Source organism: Camelus bactrianus, chromosome 6 (genome assembly GCF_048773025.1).
Source record: "Camelus bactrianus isolate YW-2024 breed Bactrian camel chromosome 6, ASM4877302v1, whole genome shotgun sequence".
NCBI lineage: Eukaryota > Metazoa > Chordata > Mammalia > Artiodactyla > Camelidae > Camelus > Camelus bactrianus.
In genome coordinates this window covers 74,514,860-74,540,519 of record NC_133544.1, presented here as the reverse complement: position 1 = coordinate 74,540,519, position 25,660 = coordinate 74,514,860, and the positions used below count along the sequence as shown (strand labels likewise).

General features: G+C 40.9%; 2 protein-coding genes across 2 annotated transcripts; one reads left to right on the top strand and one right to left on the bottom strand.

Annotated features, from left to right (window-relative positions):
* Positions 1-3,307: 3,307 nt before the first annotated feature.
* ELL3 (elongation factor for RNA polymerase II 3) lies at positions 3,308-6,638 on the top strand. The gene is made up of 11 exons (XM_045524354.2): positions 3,308-3,499; positions 3,749-3,784; positions 4,118-4,230; positions 4,343-4,541; positions 4,631-4,710; positions 4,855-4,930; positions 5,108-5,270; positions 5,350-5,392; positions 5,518-5,689; positions 5,916-5,960; positions 6,040-6,638. Exons 1-11 carry the CDS (start codon positions 3,368-3,370, stop codon positions 6,148-6,150), a joined length of 1,170 nt encoding a protein of 389 aa, XP_045380310.1. The 5' UTR covers positions 3,308-3,367; the 3' UTR covers positions 6,151-6,638.
* Positions 6,639-7,690: 1,052 nt separating this feature from the next.
* PDIA3 (protein disulfide isomerase family A member 3) lies at positions 7,691-25,660 on the bottom strand. Its single transcript, XM_010965235.3, has 13 exons — positions 25,347-25,660; positions 20,344-20,422; positions 18,949-19,066; positions 16,611-16,718; positions 15,229-15,358; positions 12,220-12,336; positions 11,777-11,902; positions 10,981-11,163; positions 10,053-10,161; positions 9,391-9,519; positions 8,760-8,839; positions 8,344-8,401; positions 7,691-8,141 (listed from the first exon to the last, which is right to left on the bottom strand). Exons 1-13 carry the CDS (start codon positions 25,511-25,513, stop codon positions 8,025-8,027), a joined length of 1,521 nt encoding a protein of 506 aa, XP_010963537.1. The 5' UTR covers positions 25,514-25,660; the 3' UTR covers positions 7,691-8,024.

The following is a 25,660-nucleotide window of genomic DNA, read 5'->3' as shown; positions in this document are numbered from 1 at the left end:
GAAGTATAATTGATTTAGCATGTTGTGTTAGTTTCTGGTGTATAGCATAGTGATTCAGTTATACCTTTACATATTCTTTTTCATTGTAGGTTATTACAAGCTGTTGAATATAGTTCCCTGTGCTATACAGTAGGACCTGGTGTACATATATATAGAAATATATAATATATATAGATAAATATATCTATTTGTACATAGTAATTTGTGTCTGCTAATCGCAAACACCTCGTTTATTCTTCCCCCTCCCCCCTTTCACTTTGGTAACCATAAATTTGTTTTCTATGTCTGTGAGTCTCTTTTCTGTTTTGTCAATAAGTTCATTTGTGTCATTTTTTTAAGGTTCCACATGTATGTGATATCATGTGATATTTGTCTTTGACTTATTTCACTTAGTATGATAATCTCTAGATCCAATAGTCAATTCTTAATCTTCATTTTACTTGTCTGTTGATGGTATTTGACACAGTTGATCAGTCTCTTCTCCTTGAAACATTTTTTTCACTTGGCTTTTAGGACATCACACTCTCTTCCTCCTTCCTCACTGGACATGGCCTTTCAGTTGGCTTTGCTTTTCTTTCCCCTGACTTATTTCTAGAGATTGGAGTGCCCCTGGGTGCAATCCTTTTGGCTTTTGTCCATCTTCCTGGGTGAGCTTGTCCGGTCTCGTGGCTTTAAATACCACCTATATGTTAAGTACTGCCAAGTTCACATCTTTAGCTCAGACATCCTTCACCATCTCCAAACTTGTATATACAACTGCATGCTCTACATGTGGATTCTGACAGACGACTGAAAATGTTCAGAACTGACCCTATTCCACCAGCAGTGTTCCCTACCTCAGCTGATGACAATTTCATCCTTCTAGTTGTTCTGGCCAAAAATCCTAGAGTCATTCTTGATGCCATTTCTCTCTCAGATACTGTATTCAATCTATCAGGGAATCCTGTCAGCTCTACTCTCAATATGTCCAGAACCAAATCCCTTCTCCCACCTCCTTTGCTACCCCCTCGTGCAAGTCACCACCATCTCTAGCTTGAATTACTGCAATAGCCTCCTAACAGGTCATACTGCTTTTATCCTTGTCTCCTGCGATCTATTCTTAACAGCAACCAGAGTGATCCTTTTAAAATAGAAATGACTTCATGTTACCTCTCTGCTCAAAACTCTGCAGTGACTCCCCATTTCACTCTAAGTAAAAGCCAAAGTCCTTAAAATGGCCCACAAGGGCTTCCATGACCTGCTCCACCCCTGCCTCTTACCTTCCTGACTTCATCTCTCACTACTCTCCCCCTCACTTACTTTGCTCCAGTTACACTGGCCTCACCTTCTTCTCAAACACTCCAGGCACACTTCTGACTTAGAGAGTTTGCACTGACTAGTTATTCCCTCTGCCTGGAAGACATTTCCTCACTTCCTTTAGGGCATAGCTCAAATTTCATCTTCTCCAAAAGGCCTCCTCTAACTAACTTACTTAACTTACTCAACTTACTTAGTCAGTCCTCTCCACACTCCTCTGCTTCCTCCTCCTTCACATCCAAACCCCCTTACTTTGCTTTTTTTCTCTTTTTGCTATAGCATTTATCACTTTTGAACATACAGTGTATTTCTTTTCTTATGTTTCTTTCTTTTTTTTTAGTTTTCTATTTTATTTATCTATCTTATGTTTATTTCATAGGTGCTTTTCTAGTGTCTCCTTTCCCTCTAGAATGGAAGCTCTCTCAAAACAAGAATCTGTTCATTGGTATATTCCAAGGATCTAGTAGTTTCAGACACAGAGTAAGTGCTCAATAAATATTTGCTAAATGAATGAAAAATGCAGACAATAATACCTATTCTAAAAAGTTATTGTAGGGATCATGTAACATACAGAGATCCTGACACACAGTGGATACACAACAAATGTTAGAACCATACCTCTCTTCTCTCTTCTCCAAATATCCTCCCTAGTTGCCTCTTTTAGCACTATTCCTTCCTGCCCCTCCAGAAATTTTCACCATTCTAGTCTCTCCTTTGAGTTTAAATCCAGGAAAATCTAACAAAAGTCCATAGATGTCATCTGAGAAGAAAAAGGACCCTAGGAGACCAGCTTTACCCATTGCCACAAATCTTTATCAAATTAGGAAATGATCACCCAGAGAAACAGACAGCCTGAGGAGATGGATAGGTACATGTTTTTGTTGTTGGAGTTGGAGGTTAGTTGCACTGATTTAAAAATCAACTTTATTGAAGAAAAAAAACCTAAAAAACAACTTAAAAAATCAACTTTATCGAGGCATAATTTACACACATTAAAATATATACATTTTAAGTGTTTGATGAGTTTTGACAAACGTATAAATAACTTGATTTGGGGTGAAGGGCATTAAGGTCACCCTTATTATGCCGATCAATGAGGTCAGCAGAGGTATCCAGGCTAGGAAAGAGAACACCAGGGTTCTTGGGAAACATACCCAAATAGGGACAAGTGGAGACACGAAGGGTCGACATGAGATTAGTCCCGGGGTCTCACTACACCAGGATCTGGACCTCCAGAACATCTGGCAACTTCGTGGCATCTCTTGGTCCTCCTGAGGGAGTGAGAGAGCCGGCTCCCTTTCACAACAATCTCACGTGTATAGGCCAGGAGGGGAAACCTGGAACTTAGTTCTCTCTCTCTGCTCAGCAACTCTCCTGCCATCAACCACGCCCCCATCCCTGCCCACCGATGGGGGGCGCTCCAGCTTCCGACAGCCAAACTTCACCACTGCCACGACACCCACGGGGCCCGGTTTTCTCTACATCCCTAGTTAGAAACCGGCTTCAGGTCCGCAGCAGTACTGAGGGCGTTCGGAAAGAGCTGAAGCGCTGCGCCTGGAGCTGGCGTCAGGAATCCCCCTTCGAGTCAGCCGTCCTCCGGTCCCTGGGGGGTCTTGGCGCTATCCGCTGAGCCCGCCCAGCAACCAGGCCCTGCGTCCCGCCCGCTCTGCGTCTAAAGCAGGTTCAGCTTCAGTTAGATACGGCAACTCCAAATGCAGGTTAGCTGGATAACAAGAGGCAGCGGCTGGGGACTCTGGTGAGGGGTCTGAAGCTGGCCGCAGACTTTCTCCCAGTAACTGGGAGATCCCCTTCCGAAAGCCCAATGAGATGCACACCAATCTAAGAAGAAACCCGTGAGGTGCGCGCTAAGTGCGAGAGAGCGAAGCACCGCCCACGCGGCTGGGAAATCGCTGGAGTGGCGCTGGCTGTGGGTGGGGCCGGGGGTGGGGCCCTGAAGGAGGGTGGGGCCGACCTGGGCTACGGGGTGTGACAGCCTAGTCCTGCACAACGGAGGGGGTGGTGGTGGCCCTAGTCTGTGGCTCCCGTTTTACTTGCTCTGGACCTCGCAGCCATGGAGGGACCCCAGGAGCTTCTGAGTGGGAAGTTCCGGCTCTGCTTCACCCCCGCTGCCCGGACAAGCCTGCTGCTTCTCAGACTCAACGACGCGGCGCTGCGAGCGCTGCAGGAGTGTCAGCGGCAACAGGTGTGACCGGCTCCGGGCCCCATCCTCTCTAGCCCCTGCCCCTCGGGATCTCGGGCCTCAGCCGACGACCCTGGCGAAGGGACCTGGGAATGGGGAGCAGCACCCTTATGCTCCAGCCTCCCCACCTCTCCAAGTGAAGCCTGAGGCAGGTCTTCCCCGAACACCCTCTACTCCCCGCCGGCACCCAACGCTGGATTCTGGGGACAACGCTTCACCAACGCTTAGCTCGCCTCTCTGCTCTCCCGGCAGGTTCGCCCAGTGATTGCTTTCCAAGGCAACCGAGGGGTAAGTGCGGGTCTGGGGTGTGGGGAGGTGGCATGCGGGGAGAACAGACAGGAAAGTCGCCATCAGGGCTGAAAGTAGTCACAGTCTGAGGAAGTTCCGAGAACTGAACCCTAAATTGGGAGAGGGGGCTGCTGGGGTTGTGGTCCCAAGTGGCTGCGGTTGCAGAGATGGTGCCGTCTCAACCTCCTGGGGAACTCCGGCCCAGCTGCACCTGGTGTGCTAACGAGCCCCGTGGGACCCATCTTCAGTCTTAAACTGGCTCAGGGAGGAATAGCATTGACAGGAGGGGGAGGAACTGACTTCATGGGGCTCACCATCTCCTTTTGCCCACAGTATCTGAGGCTCCCAGGCCCTGGCTGGTCCTGCCTCTTCTCCTTCATAGTGTCTCAGTGTGGACAGGAAGGCCCTGGTGGTGGCTTGGACCTTGTGTGCCAGCGCTTAGGCAGGTAAGGGAGAACAGGTAGCAGGTAAGAGACTGTGGAAAGTACGGGAAGGGAATGTCCAGAGGTACTTAAATGTTCTCTATCCTCCTGGGTTTTTTTCATCACTTCTTTCCAGATCTGGGCCTAACCGCCTCCACTGCCTGGGCCCACTCAGGGAACGCCTCACCATTTGGGCAGCCCTGGATTCTATCCCAGCCCCATCTTCAGTTCAGGGACCCAACTTAACTGAAGATGCCAGAGATCATAACTGGCAGAACATGGGAGACGACTCTGAAGGAGACACAGTTTCACAGCCACACATGGCACTAGGAGAGGTGAGGCCAGAAATTGCAGGGAGTTGGGATAAGGTGGGGCAAAACCTGAAGCTCAAAGAGCCAAGTGCCCCTGCCACTTTCCCTGCCAGGTGCCAGATCCACTGGCAAGCAGCCAAGGACAGTCACTCCCAGGCTCCTCGAGGGAACACATGGCACAGTGGGAAGGAAGGTACTTGGGGCAGGGTAGGACTAACCTGGGAAGCCCTGGTATTGTCTTCCTCTCTAATCTCCACCCTGAATACGGTAGTAAGAGATTTGGCCCTACCTCCTACCCTGGGCTTCATCTCCCCTAATCCCTTTTCAAATATCCTAGGAACCAGACCCATCTTCCAAACAGAGAGCCTAATCTGGCACTGCCTTCCTCTGCTAGCCGGAAACATCTGGATAAGGTAGGTGGTAACAGCAAGGGTTTTTCAAAGAGAGTTGTGTCCAATGAAGCTAAAATTTAAAAATTGACAGCCTTCATCTTCATGCTTCCAGAGCTCATTATAGGAAGTAATTTTCAAGAAAAGGGCAGAACATGAGGCTTCTGGCTTACTGTTTATGTAACAGATATTTTCCAACAGAAACGTCCAGCACCTGTAGCCACTGTGGAACTAAAAGAAAAGAGGCTCAGAACTCTGTCTCCAACACCAAGTCAAAACCTTCAGGAGGGAGAAGATTGGGAGCAAGAAGATAAAGATGAAGACATGGGCCCCAGGCTGGCACATAGTCCCTCAGTTCAAGCAGGTGAGTTAATAAGGGGAGGGTGAAACTGCCACCATAGGGAAAAGGCCTACTATCTCCTTGTGTCTTGCTTCCTTCCTAGACTCTGAATCCCCAAGCCCTGAAGAAGTACCAGATTACCTCCTGTGAGTCCCCTGGCATTTCCAATTTTATCAAGTCTTATGCATATGAGATATTAAGATAACCTTCCTGGGAGCTGGAAGCTTTGGGGGCAATGATATTGAAAGTGACAGCTCTCTGCTCCTGGCAGGCAATACAGAGCCATCCACAGTGCAGAGCAGCAACATGCTTATGAGCAGGACTTTGAGACAGATTATGCTGAATACCGCATCCTGCATGCTCGTATTGGGGCTGCCAGCCAAAGGTTCATAGAGCTGGGAGCAGAGATCAAGAGAGTTCAGCGAGGAACTCCAGAACACAAGGTAAGGATTGGACCCAGGCTGGTTTTCCAGCTCTCCTAGCCATAAACTCCCTGCTAACTGCCCATAAGCCTGTTTGTTCAGTGACCAAAGAAAGTGACAAGCAAGCTTGTTTTAAGAGGAAATTAGTCTGTATAATTTGGTAGAATAAAGGAAGTTACTTCCCTCTGTAAGAGAACTGGAGCTTTTTTCTCAAGGTTGAACTTGATGCTAGTATGTTTTGTTTCAGGTGCTGGAAGAAAAGATAGTCCAGGAATATAAAAAGTTCAGGAAGGTAAGACAAGGCCTGGGAATGGTAGCAAGAAGGCAGAATTAATTTTGTTGTTGTTGAAATGGATGTTTTTTCTCTGCAGCGGTGCCCAGGTTACAGGGAAGAAAAGCGTCGCTGTGAGTACCTGCATCAGAAATTGTCCCACATTAAAGGTCTCATCCTGGAGTTTGAGGAAAAGAACAGAGGCAGCTGAAGCTGTCAAAGGGCTCTTTACCCCTCTGGCTCAGTGTGATATGAAGGAACAAAGCAGCTACTAAGAAATAGAGTGCAACTGTCTGCTCATCTCATTGCTGAGTCCATGGTGGCAAGTAGGAGAGCTGCTCTAGGTTCTTTAAGTTTGCTTTTCATTATTGCCATATTTAAAATGTAAGGGTGTGGGTACAGTGCCCAGGCTCCACAGCTGTGCCCAGGAGACTAGGAAAAAGTAGTAGAGGCCTGGCTTTTTCACCTTTAGTTCAGCCAAGTAATTTTTCAAATCCTGAGAAATGACATCATTTCCAGGACAATATACCATCAGGATATTAGGATTTAGCCTGGTAGCCTTCCTAAGACAATAAGAACTTTTAGTAACAGAGCTAAAGGAACTTGTGATACAACTGGATATAATGGGAAAGGGCTTGGGTGTTACCCATGTACTGAAAATGAATTCTTTTACAAACATAGCTAAAAAATTAAAACTAATTGTTTGTGTGTCCTTTGTACAAGTTTATATGATTTCCTTAAATCCCCAAAGGTAGTAGTTCTTACTCCTAGTTGTGTATCTGAACCTCTTCTGGGGCTAAAAAATTAGATCCTCAGATCCCAGGCCAGGTCGCATTAATTAGAATCTCCATGATTACAGTTAGGTGTCTTTACTTCTTTCATAGCACTATAGATGACCCTGATACATATTTTTGCTATGAGGCTCTACCTAATCTATCTTACAACTGACATCTGGAGGTTACAGTAGGAATAAAGTTCTTTTCTAGACATGCAAGTTGAGGACCATGAGGGGCTCCCATCTGGAATTATCCAGTAACTGAAAACCATAACTAAAGATAGGATTTGGATTTACCCACAAAAAGGAAGAGGGAAATGATTTAATTTGAACCAAAGATCACACCAGTCCTATTCATTCCTCACTGTTACGTAATGAAATAGATGTTTTACTTAAACCAGGAACGATACTGCCTTTCCCAGTTCCACTGGAGAGGGAAGTTAATGGCCACACCCTGGGGTTTGGGGGAGAGAGCTGCACCCAGCAACATCAGCAATTCCTGAAACAACTTGGATGGAACCCCAACCTCATGCCACACCCACATAGGACACCTCTGGGCAGAGAATAGCCCTTGGGAGGTATAAACATGCTCAGCTGCATGGCAAGGATAAACAGCAACCCATCCTTAGGGCATGGGCAGGCCAGAAACAGCCCAACAAGAAAGGCCCCTCACCTGTTCTCATCAGGCTATGGGCCTGGGCAATAAACACGTAAGGCTAGGAAGAGATGAAATTTGGAAAGGATTTACAGGTGATAAATATGGACCCTGTACCGTACAGTTGTTCTGGCCATTATGGTAGTCACTACATGTGACTATTTAATGAAAATTTAAAATATGGTTTCTAGCTACATTTCAAATGTTCAGTAGCTACAGGTATTAGACAGTGAAGATTATAGAACATTTCCATCACTGCAGAAAGTTCTATTGGACAGTGCTGGTCTAGAGAACCTCTGGTTCCCCACATCATGGAGAAAAGACAGTATAAAGGGGGCTCATTTATTGTCACTGTTCCAAATGTACAAAAAAAATTAGAAAATAACCCCCAACTCAATTCCCCCCACCCGCACAACAATCTCCCCAACACAAATAATTTTTCCCAAAACTGCAAACATAAACTGGTTCTGGTATTTTCATAAACAGTGCAGCTAAGAAACAGTTTAGAGAAAATTTAACAGGGTTCAGATTATATCCATTCTATCCTCTCAGCCGTGAGAGGTAATAATCCCACATGGCTCCCGGTCCTCCCTAATGGTTTTCCCCATCTCTGGTGGAAGAGTCCTTTTACAAAGTGGTATGTTTGGCTGCTGCTTTAGAGATCTTCCTCTGCCTTCTTCTTCTTCTTCTTGGATTTTTCTTCTTGAATTACAGGGGGATTTGTTGCCTCTCGCTTTAAATAGCTAATAAAATCACTTAATTCACGGCCACCCTGAAAACAAAAAGATTACTCTGAAAATTTAAACTTTTAAAGAACCCTGGCTTGTTTTTGGCCAACAGGAAGACTTCTGAGTTTGTAAAAGCACATTAGCAACCACATATATTGACCACAAGAGTTGAATTTCCAGTTACATAAACTTAAAGAACTGGACGTGTGTATGTGTATTTGTAGAGAGATAAGACAATGCACTTACTTCATATTTCTTTGGATTTAGCTTCTTGTTGGCTGGAGAGAAGTAGATGGTAGGAAAACTGGGAAAAGAAAGAAGAGTGGACTAATTTCAAGTTCTAGAGTAACTCTGACATCTACTTCCTCAGTAACTGTTTCTGGGAATCACCTCTCTTCATGATTTCCAATCTGACTAGATACTATTCTCCATCAGTGGCTAGGTTACACCCTATCAAAACTCAGGAATAAGACAACTCACAAAATCTGTAGCAGTCATGTGGGGCCATGCTGCAGAACCTTTAAGCCAGGAAGGCACTGGTGGTTCCGTACTCAACAGGAATATGAGGACTCCCCAGACCATGCCCAATGAAGGAATGGTTTACAAGCTTATCTTCCCCTATCAATTGCCTAGAGACTTTTACTAGTTTTTAATCTACTTACCCTCTGACTTCATATGGAGAAGGCACATCATTGGCTGTGGCATCCATCTTGGCTATGACAATATTTGGGTCTTTTCTGAGCTGTTAAAAAGGTTAGATCTTTAAATTTCAAGTTTTCAGTGACTGAGGGACACTTCGTCAATTTACGGCTTAAAACGACCTTATTCTTTAAACACCTGGATAAGTTTTGCTGCTGAGATGGGAAGAGTAGTGATACTTGCACACAGTATCTAACCTTCCATAAGCTTCCCTTTTCTCTCTTGGCTCCTACATATTAAGACTCTCTATACAGCCACCTTCAAAATTACCTGGCCCAAGTAAGACTTTACAAGGGCTAAACAAAGCGTTTTAAAATGAAGGAACATAATGAATTCATCTAAGTCATTACCAAAATTCAGTAGCCAGGATAATTTTAACCACAATCTAGATTGAATCTAAGGAGTGGAAAGTTAAAGCAGGTATCTGAGGCACTGAACAGGCTAGAGACAATAGAGGGCAGTCAGGAGAAAGTGAATAAACAGATGGAAAAAATCTACCAGTACTTTGGTTCTGAAATAATTATAACTAATTACCCAATGCTGAATGTAAACTTCCCAACTCAAACCTTATCTTAGAATATGGCTTAGACTTACTTTCTCTCCCAGTTCTTTATATTTCGGCTCCAGATTCTTACAGTGACCACACCAAGGAGCATAAAATTCAATCAGCACATCTTTATTTTCATCATTCACTATTTCATCAAAATTCTCTGCTACCACCACCTGGAAAACGGAAGATTCTCTAGTTCATAAAGCCAGTTAAATAAATTCACGAGCTGTATTTCTTTCTGGACCCAATCCCTCTCAAATTTGTTGTGTTGCCACTGAAAATATGTTACTGAAACCCAACTCACATTTATAGACTACATTAAGATGTTGCTTTTCCCCAGAAACCAACTCATTCCCATGTCTATCACCTGTCAAACTAAGTTCAGGAAGTCAGAGTGCTACCCAACCCTTCCTTAAAATAATCTCAGAGCAACAATCTTAAAACTGTTCTTAGGGGTTAGCTTGCTCTGTCCCCAAAAAAACCTAGCCCTAATATAAATATCATCAGAAATTTCTATGAAGGTTTATACTCCTGTCCCTACTGACATTATGAGCTCTGCCAGTGCTTATTTTATGACTAAGGGAGGTGAAGACAAACAAAAACAAAACTCAATAGCCAACAAGGTCTTCACTCAGACCCAGCATTTTTAAAATAAAGTGAGGAGGGGCGGCTGTGTAGAGGCTTGGGGAGGCTGTGGGTGCCTCACCTTTACAGGCCCATCATTGCTCTCTGGAATAGGCTCAGACTTCAGGTATCTCTTCAGGTTGCCATCAAAGTAATCCTGCAGGAATCTCTCAAGAGCCTTGCCATCACGCCTGCAATTGGAAAAAACAAGGATCAGATTTAACTTACTCCCACCATTGAAAGAACTAAAAGCAGTTTCTTATAATAGTTTCTACATATTTTAGCTTAAATTTCCTGGCTAGAAAGCAAGTAGAAGGCAAAAAAAAAAGGGGGGGGTCTTATCTCTCAACATACAGAACTATAGACTAAACAAGAAACCAACCACCTCCCTGTATTTCTAACGTGTTCTTTGTGGACTGGAAAGGTCAGAGAAGGAAGAAAACACTGGTCCTTCTGGAAATTCAATTCTGCAAAAGAACTAGGTCTTGTTTTGTTGCTCTGGAGAATGGTGTCTATTTATGGCATTTTGTTTTACTGATTCACTCACAGGAAGATTTTTCTCTTGTACTGATCTCCCAAAGTCTCAGAAGGTGATGGTCAAAATTGTCTGGGGTCTTAAGATCTTTCCAATTCCCTGAGTTTACTTTAGGCCAATGTGGTATTCCAAGAAGAAAAGGCATTCTGTAGGGATGGGAGGGGACTGGGGTGGTTTGAAATTATATCAATCTCAAAGAGACCATCTAATGTTCTCTATCTACTGTTTCTAATGGCAGAGTGGAAACAATCATGTAAGAATTCCAAGCTGCCATCCTTTTGTTACTTTTCAGAATTTAAGAATCATGACCCTTAAAGTATGTATAATTAATTGAGAAAAGTGACAATCATAGGTCTTGACTAGAAGACCTAGCTTCACATTCCTCTGTTCTTCTTTATAAACCCTCAGTAGTATAAAAGGCTTTAATATTTCTTTGCAGAATCAAATCCCTAACCCACGCTAACTTTTAACTCACGAGAACTCCTCTTGCATAACAAACTTCTCTCCTTTTGCAGTCCTGATAGCAACAACAGGAACCTCTCCAGCAGTGCTTTCCAAGCCAAAATCAGAAAGTTCATGACTAAAGGTTTTGCGGCTAGCTACAGCAAAGTTGAGTTTCTTCCCAGCATCCAGGAATTTCTTTGCCACCATCATCACTCTATGGGAAACAGGAGATATTAATGGCAAGATTATACTAGGGTGGTAAAGCACTTCTGAAACCAAGCAAAAGGCTAGAAAGCAAAGTTTAACAGTCCATGCAGCCCTCTGGAATCAGTGTGAACTTGTGTTCTTGGGCACTGGCACAGGATTATGGTATACTTCAATGTCTTACTGAACTTCATTGCCAAACTTGTGGTACCCAAACAAATAGTCCATTCCCACTGAATCTTGTTGTATTATTTAACTGTAAAATATTGCAGGCATAATAACTGACTTGCAGAGAAAATTTATAAGGATAAAATGCACTGAGAGTCTCAATGGGCAAGAAGGCACAATGTTTCAAAGTACACTTTAGGTCACATTTGCATCTTTTACTGGGAGGTTAGGAATTGGCTGTGTCACAAGGCAAAGGAGCACCTGTGGAAGTTGTGCCCAGCAGATGCTGGAAGCAGTTTGTTATTTGCCCTTATGGCTTCAAATGTAGTTTTGGAGAGCCAACTGTTCCCATTCTTATCTGTCCTCATATCACATGTGGTAACAGGATAGTTAGAAGGAACTGTTTACGCACTGAGTAACCTTGTTCACACAGGGGAAAAAATGATTCTTATTACCTGTTTCTCCAGTAGTTGGAACCTTTAGCATTCTTTTCATAGTCCACATCATAGTAAGCCAAAAGTAAGTCCTTGCCTTGTATCAAATCCTTATTGTCTTCTGTCATGTGAGGGCAGATACCAAAGCTGCAGTGAAAAAAATCTATTATCAAATTTGACAGGCTTATAGCTAAATTATGGAATTATCACAAAGTAACTGATAGTACTTAAAAAGAAAGAAATTTTCAACATATAGGATAAGTACAGGATAAGTACTGAGCAATGTACGTTACAGAACCACAATAGGAGTTCTAGGGCCCAAACGTTACTGCTTTAATATAAACTTCATCATTACAATCCTGTGATCAGACTATTTACTCCAAAACATGGCTCTGCTTAGTAACACAGGTAAACAAACTAAAATGAAGCCAATTAATTCCAAAAAATTATAAAGAGGTACTCACATGTTTTCCTGGATAAATTTTTTAATCTTGCCACTGGTCATTTTCTCTTCTGTATACGCCACAGTCTTGTCCTCAAACTTGTTTATCAGATGTGAAGGGCGAAACAAGGTGATACCCCTTTAAAAAAAAAAAAGTCTTAGTAGGTAGGTAGACAACAGAAGACCTGTCTCCCATCTTTTATTTAAAACTCAGATGATCTACTCTTGCTGCCACTACTCCTGTCACCATTTAAGCACATAAGGACTCTTTTCTGGGACCATAGCATTGGCACCGTGACATTCTCATCAACACTAAAGAGCTAACCACCTTACTCTCAAGTGCAATAATTGGGTATGATGAGAGTTTAATAAAACTCTGGGTTGGAAACTTAGGAGACTGTGGTTCTAATTCTCGTTCCACCACTAATTTCAAAGACCTTGGGCCAGGTATTAATTTAATCCTCCTGGGCTTCAGCTTTTTCATCACTGCAAAAAGGAGTTTGAGTAGAAAATTAATTTCCAAACTTTATTGGAAGGTATCTTGCCCTGCCTCTTTGAAAATTCAACCCTCCCACACAGGAAGAAAACTACTTCACTAGAGAAAGTATCTTCAAAAGTCCTTCCAGCTGTATAAAATTCTGTAGGTAGGTATATGATTACAGATAATGTTTAGCTTGAGTTCATTAGAAATGTCTTTGTTCTACATTTCTCCATCCCAATAAACCAAGTTTACAAATTTTTCTCTCACTGGTACTACTTTGCCTCTCTACCTAAGCAAAGCTTTCCTCATTCCATTGGAACACTGAAGGAAAATTCCTTCTTTACTTTCTAGCCTTTTGTTCAGCTAAAACTGAACCCCAATTTGGTTCTGAGTCACAGGTTTATATCTAGCACAAGCTTTCCCAGAAAATACCACTGTTGTAACTACCAGCATCTAGCCTCTAGTGTCTCTTTCATTCATTCCTCCTCCCCATACTACACACTCATATACAATTTTATCACTTGTTTTGGGCCAGGTGTCTGCACCTTTAAGTTCTTATACCCCCCCTTCCAATATTAACCATTAACTTTATGTCACTTAAAACATAGGCATTTTCATAGGACACAGGGAAATTAGATGGCAAAAGGGAACCTAAGACAAACGTACTGGGCAACCAAGAATGTGAACAGGTCTAAGATTTTTTTTAAGTATAGTTACCAATTTCAGAGCAGTTTATTGTCAAAAAAAAAAAAAAAAAAAAAGACATCAGATCATTCCAAATATGTTTAATGATGATATGGTATTGGGGAACACAAGAAGACCTTAAGACACCCTTCATATAAGGTCTCAATAAGTCACCTGATCAGAGGCTTTAAATGGCAAGCGTGAGAGGCAGATACAGTGAACAAACCTAAGGTTAACAGGCTGATAGGTGCTGTGCTTAATGAGCCACAAGCGGCTCCACATTTATAGACCTGGTGTCTCTTAATTTAAAAGGCAGTAGTGGGGAGGCTATAGCTCAGTGGAAGAGTGCCTGCTTAGCATGCATGAGGTCCTGGGTTCCATTTCCAGTTCCTCCATTAAAAAAATAAATAAACCTAAAATTAAACCTAATTACCACCCCCTAAAAAAAAAAAAAGGGCAGTAGAGCCTCATGGTCAAGCCTAACAACTCTGCAGCCAGCCCTTCCAGCTGCACAGGTTCATATCCTAGTTCTGCCACTTACTGTCAGTGTGAAGCTTCACTTCTTTGTGTGCTTTCTCCTCTGTAAAATGGGGATTTATGACAGATCTGTCTCACCAGGTTGTTAAGAGGGTTAAATGAGTTAACAGTAAATGGCACATAGTAAACACTGCATATTTTGTTAGATATAAATAAATAACACTAACCCTTGGCACACTTTTCTTCCTGCTTTATATGTTCACCCTGAGTGATCTCATCTAGTCCCATGGTTTCAATAACCACTCACATGTGGTTGGCCTATAATCCTTTATCTCTAGTTCAGAACTTTTCCTGAATTTTACTCACATTAATCCAGTTGTCCACTGGGTCCTCACTACCTGGATGTCTGACAAACTTCTCAAACTCACTGTGCCAAAACAGAATTCATCATCATTCCTTTCTAATTTGTTTCTCCTTTTCTTTTTCCTAGTTGGATGATGACTGTCACTGGCCCACTCATCCAAGTCTTTAGAAACCTAGATTCACTATAGATCTTCCCTTTTTCACACAAGGCTAGGATGTGCAGGATTTCAAAAATCCTATTATTTACATTTTTAATACTCCTTCCCCATTGCCCCTAACACTGCTTTAATTTAGACTCTCACCCTTAGTTTAGACTCTCCTAACTGCCTTGTCTCCCCTCCCCTTTCAAATCACCACTATATGGGGGCCTTTTCTGGCAGAACAGTGACTTGTCTTCTGAAACAAAATTAATCACATTACTCTCTAGCTCAAAGTCTTTCAGTGGCTGCCAAATGCCTAAAAGGTAAAATCTGAATTGCTCTGTGTGGCACTTAAGCTCTTCTATAATTTGACCTCTGCTTACCTCTCCAATCTTACCTTTCACTATGACCTTATTTATGAACAATACTCCAGCAGAACTACAGTCCCAATATGCCTAGGTCGCTTCACATCTTGGGGCCTTCACTCCTGCTGCTCTATCTGGAATAATTTTTATCCCACTGTCATACCCTGCCTGGAAAAACTTATCTTTCAAGATACACCTCAAGAGTCATCTCCTCGATGGAAGTTTTTTCCAATGCTACTCCCCACCTCAAAAGAAAAAAATCACTCCCTTCTCTGTATTTCCAGTACATTCTGTGTATCTATCTATAATACCTATAATGCTCACTTACACTTATATTTTTAAATATATTCACTGTCTCCCGCTACTGGATACCGCTCAAGGGCAGCAACAGTTTCCAGTACTTAGCTTAATGCCTACTAAGTGCTCGATAAACCTTTTGGAAAAACTATGCATAAAAATCACCAGTTCACACAATAGCACTTGATCAAGATGCAACAAGGACATTCAACTCAGTTACTTACTCTCCATCATCATCATATTTATTCACCAGAGACTCAACATTGGTATGTGCAAATCGGTAGTTATCCCTCAAGTTGCTGGCTGCTTTTAGAAACTCTGAGTGAGCTTCACTAAATAAATCCTTGAAAAAACCTATATAGAAAACATCAAACACAAGGAAGAAACAGTAAGTGCTAAGACATACCCAAAACTTTAAAATTCTTCTGTTTTTCAAAGCCTTCTTCTATTATGGATAAGCAAAATGAGATAGGTAGGAGGACTGGGTCTGCTTTGCCATGACAACCGAGGACACTTTACAAAACTTTTAAGATAAGAATTCTTCCTCGAGGCCTTTAAAAAAACATTTCTGAGGGAGCCAAGAGGAAGATTTGTCAGGGTTCAAGTCTTAATTCCAGTTTATCACAACTGAAAACTTTTGAGCAAATTGTTTAACTTCTTAGAGTCTCAGAGACTATTTCAGGTGTCAGAGCATTAAATAAGACAATACATCAAAATAAACTGTAAATTAATTCATTATATTTTTTTCTATGTCTTTCTTGTCTTTAGAACCTCAAGGCTAGAAAAGTGATCAAAACCTAAATGTTTATTAAATGTCTGCTTATGGTTAATTCCATGTAAAAGATACAGAATCAGTAAAATCCAGATGATAAGAAGTGGATTTTAGTCAAATTTAAATAATAAGCCATATTCTACTGCCAGAGAGTCAATTTTATTACAGTAATTAGGAGATTAAGAGAAGCACAAGCTTGTATGTTTAAATTTAATTTTAGTGAAATATATTATACATTACATTTAAAACAAAACAAAAAACACCCAAGATGTAGAATGTGTTAACTGGCTCAAGTTTGTTTTTTGGGTTTTTTTTTTAAAACATTTTTTTAATTGAATTATAGCCATTTTACAATGTTGTGGCTCAAGTTATTTTAAAAATAAATGAGATATTACAACACTTAAGAAAGCAAAGATTGCTATAAATATATACACAATCCTAGCAATTTGATTGTAAATTCCCCTATGACTGTGCAAACAGACACAGGTTTATTATTTACTTGTATCCTCCCATCTTAAACCCGATTTTCAATATTCACTACCCTACTGAGTTAAATCTGAGATTAAAAAGTGACAAGAAAAACTGAAGATATTCCTATTTTAGTCCCTTAATTGAAATTAAATCTTCACATCTGTAAGAATACAAAGTCACTCAAATAAATAACACCAGTTTTTTCCACATTATAGTAATACTGTGAGTATAATAATTCTGTGAATTTTCTTTTCAACTGCCCCTAAGTTTCCTAAACAGTTTTAACTTTGTTGTTTATTCACACTGAGGGCTTTTGAAACTATGTTGATAATTTTGTGGCATAATCAAATATTTGCTACTTACCCACCACAGAAGCATCTTTATCACTAATGAACTTTTCAAATTCTTCCTCAGTCCTGAGAGGAACCGAAGCTGGTCCAGCCTGCTTCTTCAGGTGGCTGACAATTCCATCTTAAAAGGCAAGATGAAAGATTATAGCAACACACATTTATAATTTTTGAAAAGGTAATCATTCACATGACTCAAAGTTTAAAAGGTTCAAAAGGGTATACAATGAAGGTTTCTTCAAATCCTTGTCCCTAGTTACTCAGTTTCCCCACTACAGGATTAATATTTCAGTTTTTTGTATCTCCTCCCAAACATATTATTCATAAACAAGCTTTACACATTTTTTCTCCTCAAATGGCAGCATACATATATGCTGCTCTGTATCTTGTTTTTGTCATTTAACATAGTTTAGAGATATATACATAAAGAGCTACCTCAATCATTTTTATAGCCATGGTGTTTCATTGTATTATGGATGTACCATAATTTACTTAAATAGTCACAGTTGAACATGTTTCCCATTTCTTGCTGTTATAAATTATTCTGCAATAAACAACCATTATACTAACGTCCCTTTACATGTGATTGAGTTTACCTGTAAGGTAAATTCCTAGAGGTGGATTCACTGGGTCAAGAAGTACCTGCATTTATAATTATTTAACTGCCTCCTGAAGAGATTGTACTTATTTATAGCCCTACCAGTCATGTTTTCAAGTGTTTATAAATATAAATAATACCTCTGAGCATGTTCTCTGCCTAGAACAATCTTTCCCCAGATATCCACCTGGCTCCCTTCCTCAGCTTCCTCTTTTTGAGGTCTTTATTCTAAATGTCATCTTGTCAAGGAAGCCTCCCCTGACCATTCCTTGTAAACTAAAACCTATTCAACCTCCAACACTCCCTTATCTCCTTTCCTTGCTTTTCTTACAGCACATTTCATCCATCTAATTAATACACGGTATCATTATTTGTCTTTCTCTCTCCATTACAGAGTAAATTCCAGATGGGTAGGGATTTTTGTCTGCCTTGCTCACTGATATATATCTAGCTCTAAGAAAAATACCTAGCACATAACAAGTTCAAAAAACATCCATTTTGCAAGTAAGTTAAATGAGTAAGCAAATCCTTTATCAAGTGGCACAAAGAGTCATACGTAGCCTTATGTTTAAAAGCAGAAAATGCAGTGACTCGGCTAGCATGTACTGGGATTTAATTATATACAGGTCCAACTATGCCATGTATGGGATCCACCCAAATCACACTTTCCTACTGATGGTGAAATGGGCTAAGTAAGTAAAATGATTTGGAAATAATAACCACACACACACACACACAAAAACCACAAAAAACTTGTTTTATTTTAAGCCTAGCTGACAGGCCATTATTATACTTTCTCCTGGGCTCCAGTGAAACCATTCACAGACTCACAATGGTCCCAGGTCAACAGAGGCAGTGCTGCTCCTCCGTAATATCCCACCTCTCCCATCCTGTTCCTCTTCTGAGAGTTCTAACGATTTGCTAACTGACGGAGAAAGTACTTCCAGACTCTTTTAGTTCTTTCGGGTATATACCCAGAAGTGTAATTGGTGGATCATATACTAATCTTATTTTTATTTTTTCAGGAGCCACCATACTGTTTTCCACTGAGGCTGCATGCACCATTTTAAGTTCACACCAACAGTGTAGAATGGTTCCAGTTTCTCCACATCCTTGCCAACAGTTGTTCTTTTCGTTTCTTTGATAGTAGCCATCCTAACAAATGTGAAGTGGTTATCTATATCTATATATATTTTTAAACTTGTTTGCTGCTTTCTCTTCATCTCCCAGAATGTAAGCATCACAAGAATATGAACCTTGGGCGGAAGGGTAGAGCTCAGTAGCAGAGCACATGCTTAGCATGCATGAGGTCCAGGGTTCAATCCCCACTACCTCCATTAAAAAAACAATAAATAAATAAATCTAATTACCCCCCAAAACAAAAACCAAAAAAACCCCACAAAAAACCAAAAATCAAACCAAAACAAAACAACAAGAATATGAACCTTGTGTTTTGTTTATCAGTAAGTACTGGGCACTTACTATATCTAGAATATCTAGCACAGAGCAGGTACTCAATAAATGGTTGTCAAATTAACAAAACACACAGTAGATCTTATAACTTCAAGTATTTTCTACATTACTTATATAATCTGTTCATTTAGAGAAGTCTTTTGTTAGCTACCAAACTGACCTCTTAGATGAGGAATTGTTAAGACCTAAAGTATACTGTATAGAAAATGTCATGTTCTCACTACAAAGAACAGGTTACTGAAACAACAGATGCAGTTTCCAGAATGTAATTCAGGATCCTTACCGGCAGTCCTGGGCCCATCATAAGCACCTGCTTCTTCACCATCTCTAAATATCTTCAGGGTTGGATATCCATTGACTCCATACTTATTACAGGTGTTTGTGTTGGCAGTACAATCAACCTAAAGATTAAAATACAGGAACCATTTGTCATCCAAATGCCTGTTGCAGGTTCTTCCTATATTCCCAAAATATTAAGATTGGTCAAATTATAAAGGATTAAGCAATTCTTGGCACACATCCCACAGAACGTTCGATTTTAAAAGCAGACTAGTGCTGTGCTAGCTACGTCAGAACCACCTTAGGTAGATTCCTGGACCTCATACAAAATGCACAAATGACTATTTCACTTCTGCTCTTGGAGTCTCTATTGTCTAAAGCAGTGGTCTCTACTTCTTCCCTCTCAGAATATGTGAGGGATAAATCACTTAAATTAGAAACAGTGGCTTACTTTCATAATGATTACCATCAATGGGATATACGGATGGGTGTCCCTTCCTTTTAAGTGAGGTGGGGTATAATGTGATCTGGCAAGTCACCACAGGGTTATTAGCAAAGAAAGATACTGATGCTTAAACATGCTCCCTGAGCTAGTTCGAATCTAGGCTAAACTATAACATGACAGAACTGGTGAGATCTATCAGGAAGAAGAAAAACAATTTCCATCTATTTAGCCACTTATTCCAAACTAGGCAATGCTACTGGCACTTGGCACATATTACCTCATTTAATCTCCACAAGATTCTGGGGTACGATCCCAATGCTTTAACATAAGCTGAAGTTCAGAACAGAAATGCGTCTATAGTGACAGACGCTATAGCCTCATAAATCATAACTGAACTTTTTTTTCTATGGCAAGCTGCCACAGAACATCAGGATTAAAAAGTTTCAACAACAGTCCTATATATGTATGAACAATTTGAGGCTGGCCGAGATGTGAGCTTGTGGAGCAACTATGGGTTTACTACACAATAATGGCAAAATTCTGGAAGTATTACTTTGATTGGAAAAGCAAGCACCAAGTTTACAGATGACCAGTTAGTTACATACTTATCAACATCCTCATGTTATCTTCTTATTCCCGTAATTGTGAATAACATAATAGTAGCTTAGGAAACTCATTTACTCAGTAATTTTCCTCTAACAACTAATTTTACTTTTCATATTTGCCCCTTAATTCTTATTTACCATATAGTTTGCTTCTTTCTCATACCAGTATTTCCCTTAGTTTTACTCCTTTTAATCTTTTGAAACCATAATTAATATAATAGTCAGTGTATTTGCCCAGAAACTATGTTCTTTTCTTAACACCGTAAGAGTAAGGGAAATCAATTTTAGTTTTTACCAACTACCATTTAAAATACCTGTTTCCTTTAATGAAGACTCTACCTATACTCACCTTTGCTAATGGGACTATTCCTTTTAATCTGGTAGCTGCAGCTTCATATTCAGGGGCAAGTCTCTTGCAGTGTCCACACCTATATAGATTGAATAAAAAAAAAAGCCAAATTCTCAGTTTAATCCTACATGTTTGTTAACTTCGTTTCTCTAGGAAGGATCGGAAACTGTAATACTACTTTTGAATTAGTAGCTGCTTCCAAAAGCAAAAACATCACCTAAACAACATCCGTTAATGATAAGGTAAACCAGAGCTCTCAGAGGTAAAGGTACTATCTCCAGCCTGAGGTCAACTCTACAGGACTGGCTCTATCTAGAGCAGCATCTATTTTCTCAATTAAAAGTGCATCTGAGCCCTGAAAACTGTAGTCAGAAGTATATTCCACATTAAAGAGGGAAAGAGCTCAAGGCTTTTTGACCAATTAATGAGTAAAAATAAAGGGCAAGACAGCAATTATCCCATTCCTGGTAGCATTTCCTAAAGGAAGATGCATATTTTCTCTTGGGAAATTAGCATTATCACAGGTTCTTAAAAATATCATGATTGAAACCTTATAAAGTCCCAAGTATGATTATAACTTTTTAAAAATCACTGTCACGCACATTTTCTCCTTCCCTTCAATATGACTCTCTTTGACCAGAAACCCAGTTTGAGGGGGGAGTGGAATAAGGCCCAGAAGGTGCTCATTTGATATAAATAACTCTAGAAGCTCAACAGAGGCTTTTTTCTTCTCATCTGAATTTCAACACAGCATTAGGAAGACATAGTTAACCTTAAGATAGCAAGCTTGATTTTTAAGGCTACACAGTTCACCTGGCTATAAGAACTGATAAGAAGGCATTATGTCAATTAGAATTTTCCCAGAGGGCCATCAGGAACACCTGTTCCTTTGCCCAGACAGCCCTAACAGTCCCATAGGCACAATGCATGTGCCACAGGGGGAGAAGCCTGTCAGTGTACAGCTAGCACCAACTACAGATCATCTCTTCAAAAGCCAGTGGGTTGCAGAGGGATCACTTTGAGAAGGTGAGTAGTTCTGTGGCCTCCTCCATAGATAGCAAAGATAGAATTAGAAAACAGAAGGAAGGAAACACAGAAACTTGAGCTGATATATTTCATGGCCAAAAGTTGCAAAATTTATTTTACTAAGTAATGGATGGATAATAAGTAACTTGGAAACATTTTGCCCCTAAAACTTGTTTAAAATGAAGGACTATAAGAGTTTATCTTCTTCAAGGTCTTTAGAAGTCCTGTTTAAAAATAATCATTAGAAAGCTTAACTGAAAAAAAAAAAAAAAAAAAAGGAAAAGCTTAACTGAAGCAACAGTGATATAAAAAAAAGACTATGATATTAGATGATACTTAGGGTAACGTACATATTTACTAAAAGTATAAAAGAACTAAATGATAAAAACCAAACTCAGGATGCAGGAGTACATAAGATGGAGCAGGGGTACACAGGTGTACACAACTGTACTGGCTTTACTTTTTAGACTGGTTGGTGACTAAACAGTATTATACTGTATTTCACAGATGCACATTTTAACATAGCTGAAATTGGGATGTGTCTTGCAATCATGTCATAATTTCAATGGTAAAATTTCTCTTTGTGAGACGTAAAATGAGTCCTCTCACAATTAGTGGCATCTTAGATGTATTTTTAATATGGCATTATTGATATATGGTATTATACCCTCTGTATTCCATAATAAATTAAAATTTCACATACTTGGATTATAACAAAAATACACAAATTCCAAATGATTTAATAAAATAACCAATTTAGCTGAGGAATTCAGGCTTTTGGGAACATAATAAGGGTTCAGAGGTTAAAAAGAATGTGTGTTACAGAGAGTAAGAATTGGAACTGGGCCCTAAAAGATTTACGGCTTTAGACAGGACACAGTAAGGTGTTTTAGATAAGGGTATAGTAGAGCAAATGTAAAGTTACTGTTGAGAATGATGCATTTAGAGAACTATGAAGGGTCTTTTTTCTGGTTAAGAGATAACTGCGTTATGGGTATTAAGAGATTTCTGTTGAACGGGTATGTAGCAATTGTCAAGAAAGCCAAGGCAACAGATACAAGAAGTTTCACCTTAACTACCTTAAAACACCTGAAGAGAAAAAAAAATAGTATAAAATAATTAGGCTAAACCAGTAGGTCTCTACACAGATGCATATAAAAAATATTAAGCATTAAAAAAAAAAATTGCATGCCTAGGCCCCACCCTGGGACTTACTGAATGATTTCTTCAGGAATCCAGGAGATAACCAGAGGTATGGGGGGGAGTGTGTGTAAATGGCAAGGCTGGGACTGAAAACCCCTGCCTTAAGCACTGCTAATATCAGTAACAACATCTAATGTCCAAAGGGAGGACCTGTTTAACGAGTTCCAATGAGGCTGGAGGAGACTGCCCTCTTTAAATTCACAAGGAACAGAATTTAGATGGATTTTGAAGGTGATCATCAGGATTAACCACTACTTCTTTCACCCACTCCTAGATAGTATTAAAACACAAACAATCCTATTCATCTTCAGGGATGGCACCTAGCAGTTAATAATGAATCTCAACATACATTCACCCAACAATTACTACTACATGCCTGCTATGTGCCACATGCTACTTTAACCTCTGATAGAAGAAAAATTGATACAGTCCTTTCCCTGTAGGAACACCAGTCTGGCAGGGGTGATAGACAGTATTCTTAGGTCCCTGAAGAGAGGAGGGAGGAATCAGGCGGTTGTCTAGGGAAGGAAGAAGTAACTTTTGAGGTAAATCAAATCTTGCTGTAAAGATTGCGGGGGTGGAGGAAGATGGGAATTCCAAGTAAAGGAATCAGTATGTATAAGAAATATTAAATACTGTATTTTATACTATCCACATGGTCTTTTTCTATACTCTATAAACACTGTATATCAAATATTATTTACTACTACTGTCCTAGAAGGTAGGGCACAAATCTACAACATAAGTAGATGCTGAAGACTTTAAAACTTAACACTGATCAATAAATTTTCAGAAATTATCACAAATATTTAAATACTTCTGTTCCCCAGAGAAATTCAGATAGTCTCACTCTTACGAACTACATAGATTTCCACAATGGAAATAATTAGGCTACAGAGTCAGTTGCAAAGAAATCTTTCACTTTCACTTGTAAAATGAAAGAGGAAAAAATACCCTAAAACAAATGAGAAAATAACTTGCTCGAAATAGGCTGTTAAACTCTTACTGTTCCTAACTTGTAAGCTAGTACTCCTGATCTGTACAAAAGAATACAGCAGTCACATTTCCAGCTGAAATATTAAAAAATAAAAAGTTGAATGTGAAGAAATAAGGATATTATCAACAGGAGACTTCTTTGATTTCAAATTACTCATTCAGAAAACTGATCCTTCTTGCAAGCACTGTGGCAACTGACCTTACCTTTCATGCCATTTAAAAGGAGACACCACAGCAGAGATCTACCCAGTTTTGGGGATAGTTTAGTGCATGATGGGATATGTAGTTTTTAGGGAAGCACATGAAAAATTTAAAATAGAACACCTTCAACTGGGAAAAAAAAAAATCTGTTTTAAACTAGTCTAATAGCTCACAATTCTACTGCAATTCACTTCACGTTGAACCCTGTAGTCACAGAGGCACCACAGTTTTGATACAACTCCATACAGCCATTCTACTTACAGTAACTCAAAGTTAACAGCATGGTTATATAGTTGGGTAGAGTTGTTTCTAAGAGAATGTGAGTTTTAGAAATGCATAAGGACCACCTATGATTTGCAATTATGTGACTGTCGGTCAGCCACACAAATGCCCTGGACGCAAAATGTCACCAAATGAAAACAAAATTTGCTGCCTCTAAGCACACCCTTCTGGTTCAGGTGATCTTCATTATAGGACTTCTCATGTAACCCTCAAGTCAGCTGAGTCTCTGCAGAGTGAAGACCAGAGTGAGAAGCTCACTATAAAAGTGAAAGTTATACACTAACTTTCTTTTACTGATACTTTTGAACATAATTTTCAATTAAGGGTCACTGTGGCAGAAGAAAAATTAAGTACTCTAATTAGCATGGTCATACTGAGCTGTCCCGAGTTAAGACAGTCATTGTTTGCTGCGGTAAGGATTTGGAGGTGAAAAAAAAAAAAAAAAAAAAAAAAAACCCAGGTTTACTGGGCCAGATATCCTATTTGCTCTCTCCCCGCCCCCACCCCCAGCTTTTTATTTCCAGTTAGTCCTATCCTAAGGAATTTATACCCTTGTTCAGTTAAGTCACCCTTCAGTGGAGTATTATTCCAACACTTATACTTTCTCATTGATGTCTTCTTTGGCATTTTTCAGGAATCCTAATTAAAACTGACAATTTAGACAGATTCTGACGGAATTACTTTGTTCATCTACTCTTTTTAACAGGAATTCTCCTAGAGCTGAGAAGTTACCAGCTTAACGGAAAATGTGTGCACCATGCGATGGATAAAATAATGGCCTGCCTCAAGAAAGCACTTATGACCATTCTGCAGCCACTGAGTGACCTTGGCTAGAAACCAATGGCTGCGTGGGGCAAGAAGGAAGTACCCCGGGAGCCGAGGGCCTCTGCACTTGGTGAAATGCTGGCTTTCAATATAAGGCCTTGGGATGCCTCGTGTATAGAATGAAACACAGTAACACTGACTCACTCAGAAACTGCAAAGATACCAATCAAAGCGGGGGAGGGGAGGGTTAAACCCTCTGCAAATAGGAAGTGCCGCAAGAGTACCAAGGTAAGGATGTGGCCCTGTGTGAGAGGCGCCTCCGTGTTCTCCTTCAGGGGTCTCGCTCCCAGGCGATCAGCACCGACTTCTCCGTTCTCTGCTCGGTTCCCCGGGGGTGGAAATCTGCCGGCCGCAGCCGGGCCCGCGGGAATGATGGAGGGAGCCGGCGCTACGCAGGCCCAACCGTTCCCGCGCCTTCGCCCCCGGCCCAGCCCGGCCCTCCCTCTCCCGCCCCGGCTGAGTGGCCTCACCAGGGGGCGAAGAACTCGACGAGCATGAGGCCCGCAGAGCCCGTGTCGGAGACGCGACTCTCGAAGTTGTCGTCCGTGAGTTCCAGCACATCGGAGGCAGCGGCAAGACGGGCCGCGGCCAGAAGCAACGCCACGCCCGGAAACAGCGCTAGGCGGCGGAGGCGCATGGCGACGAGGTGAAGTGGGGGCGTCCAGGAGGGTCGGGGCTCGGCAGGGACTGCGGAGGCCGGGCCGGCAACCACGCACCCTCTGCCTGCGCTCGCGCGTCTGGCCCAGGCGGACCTGCAGCCGGAGGTCCCAACCCCCCAGACCGG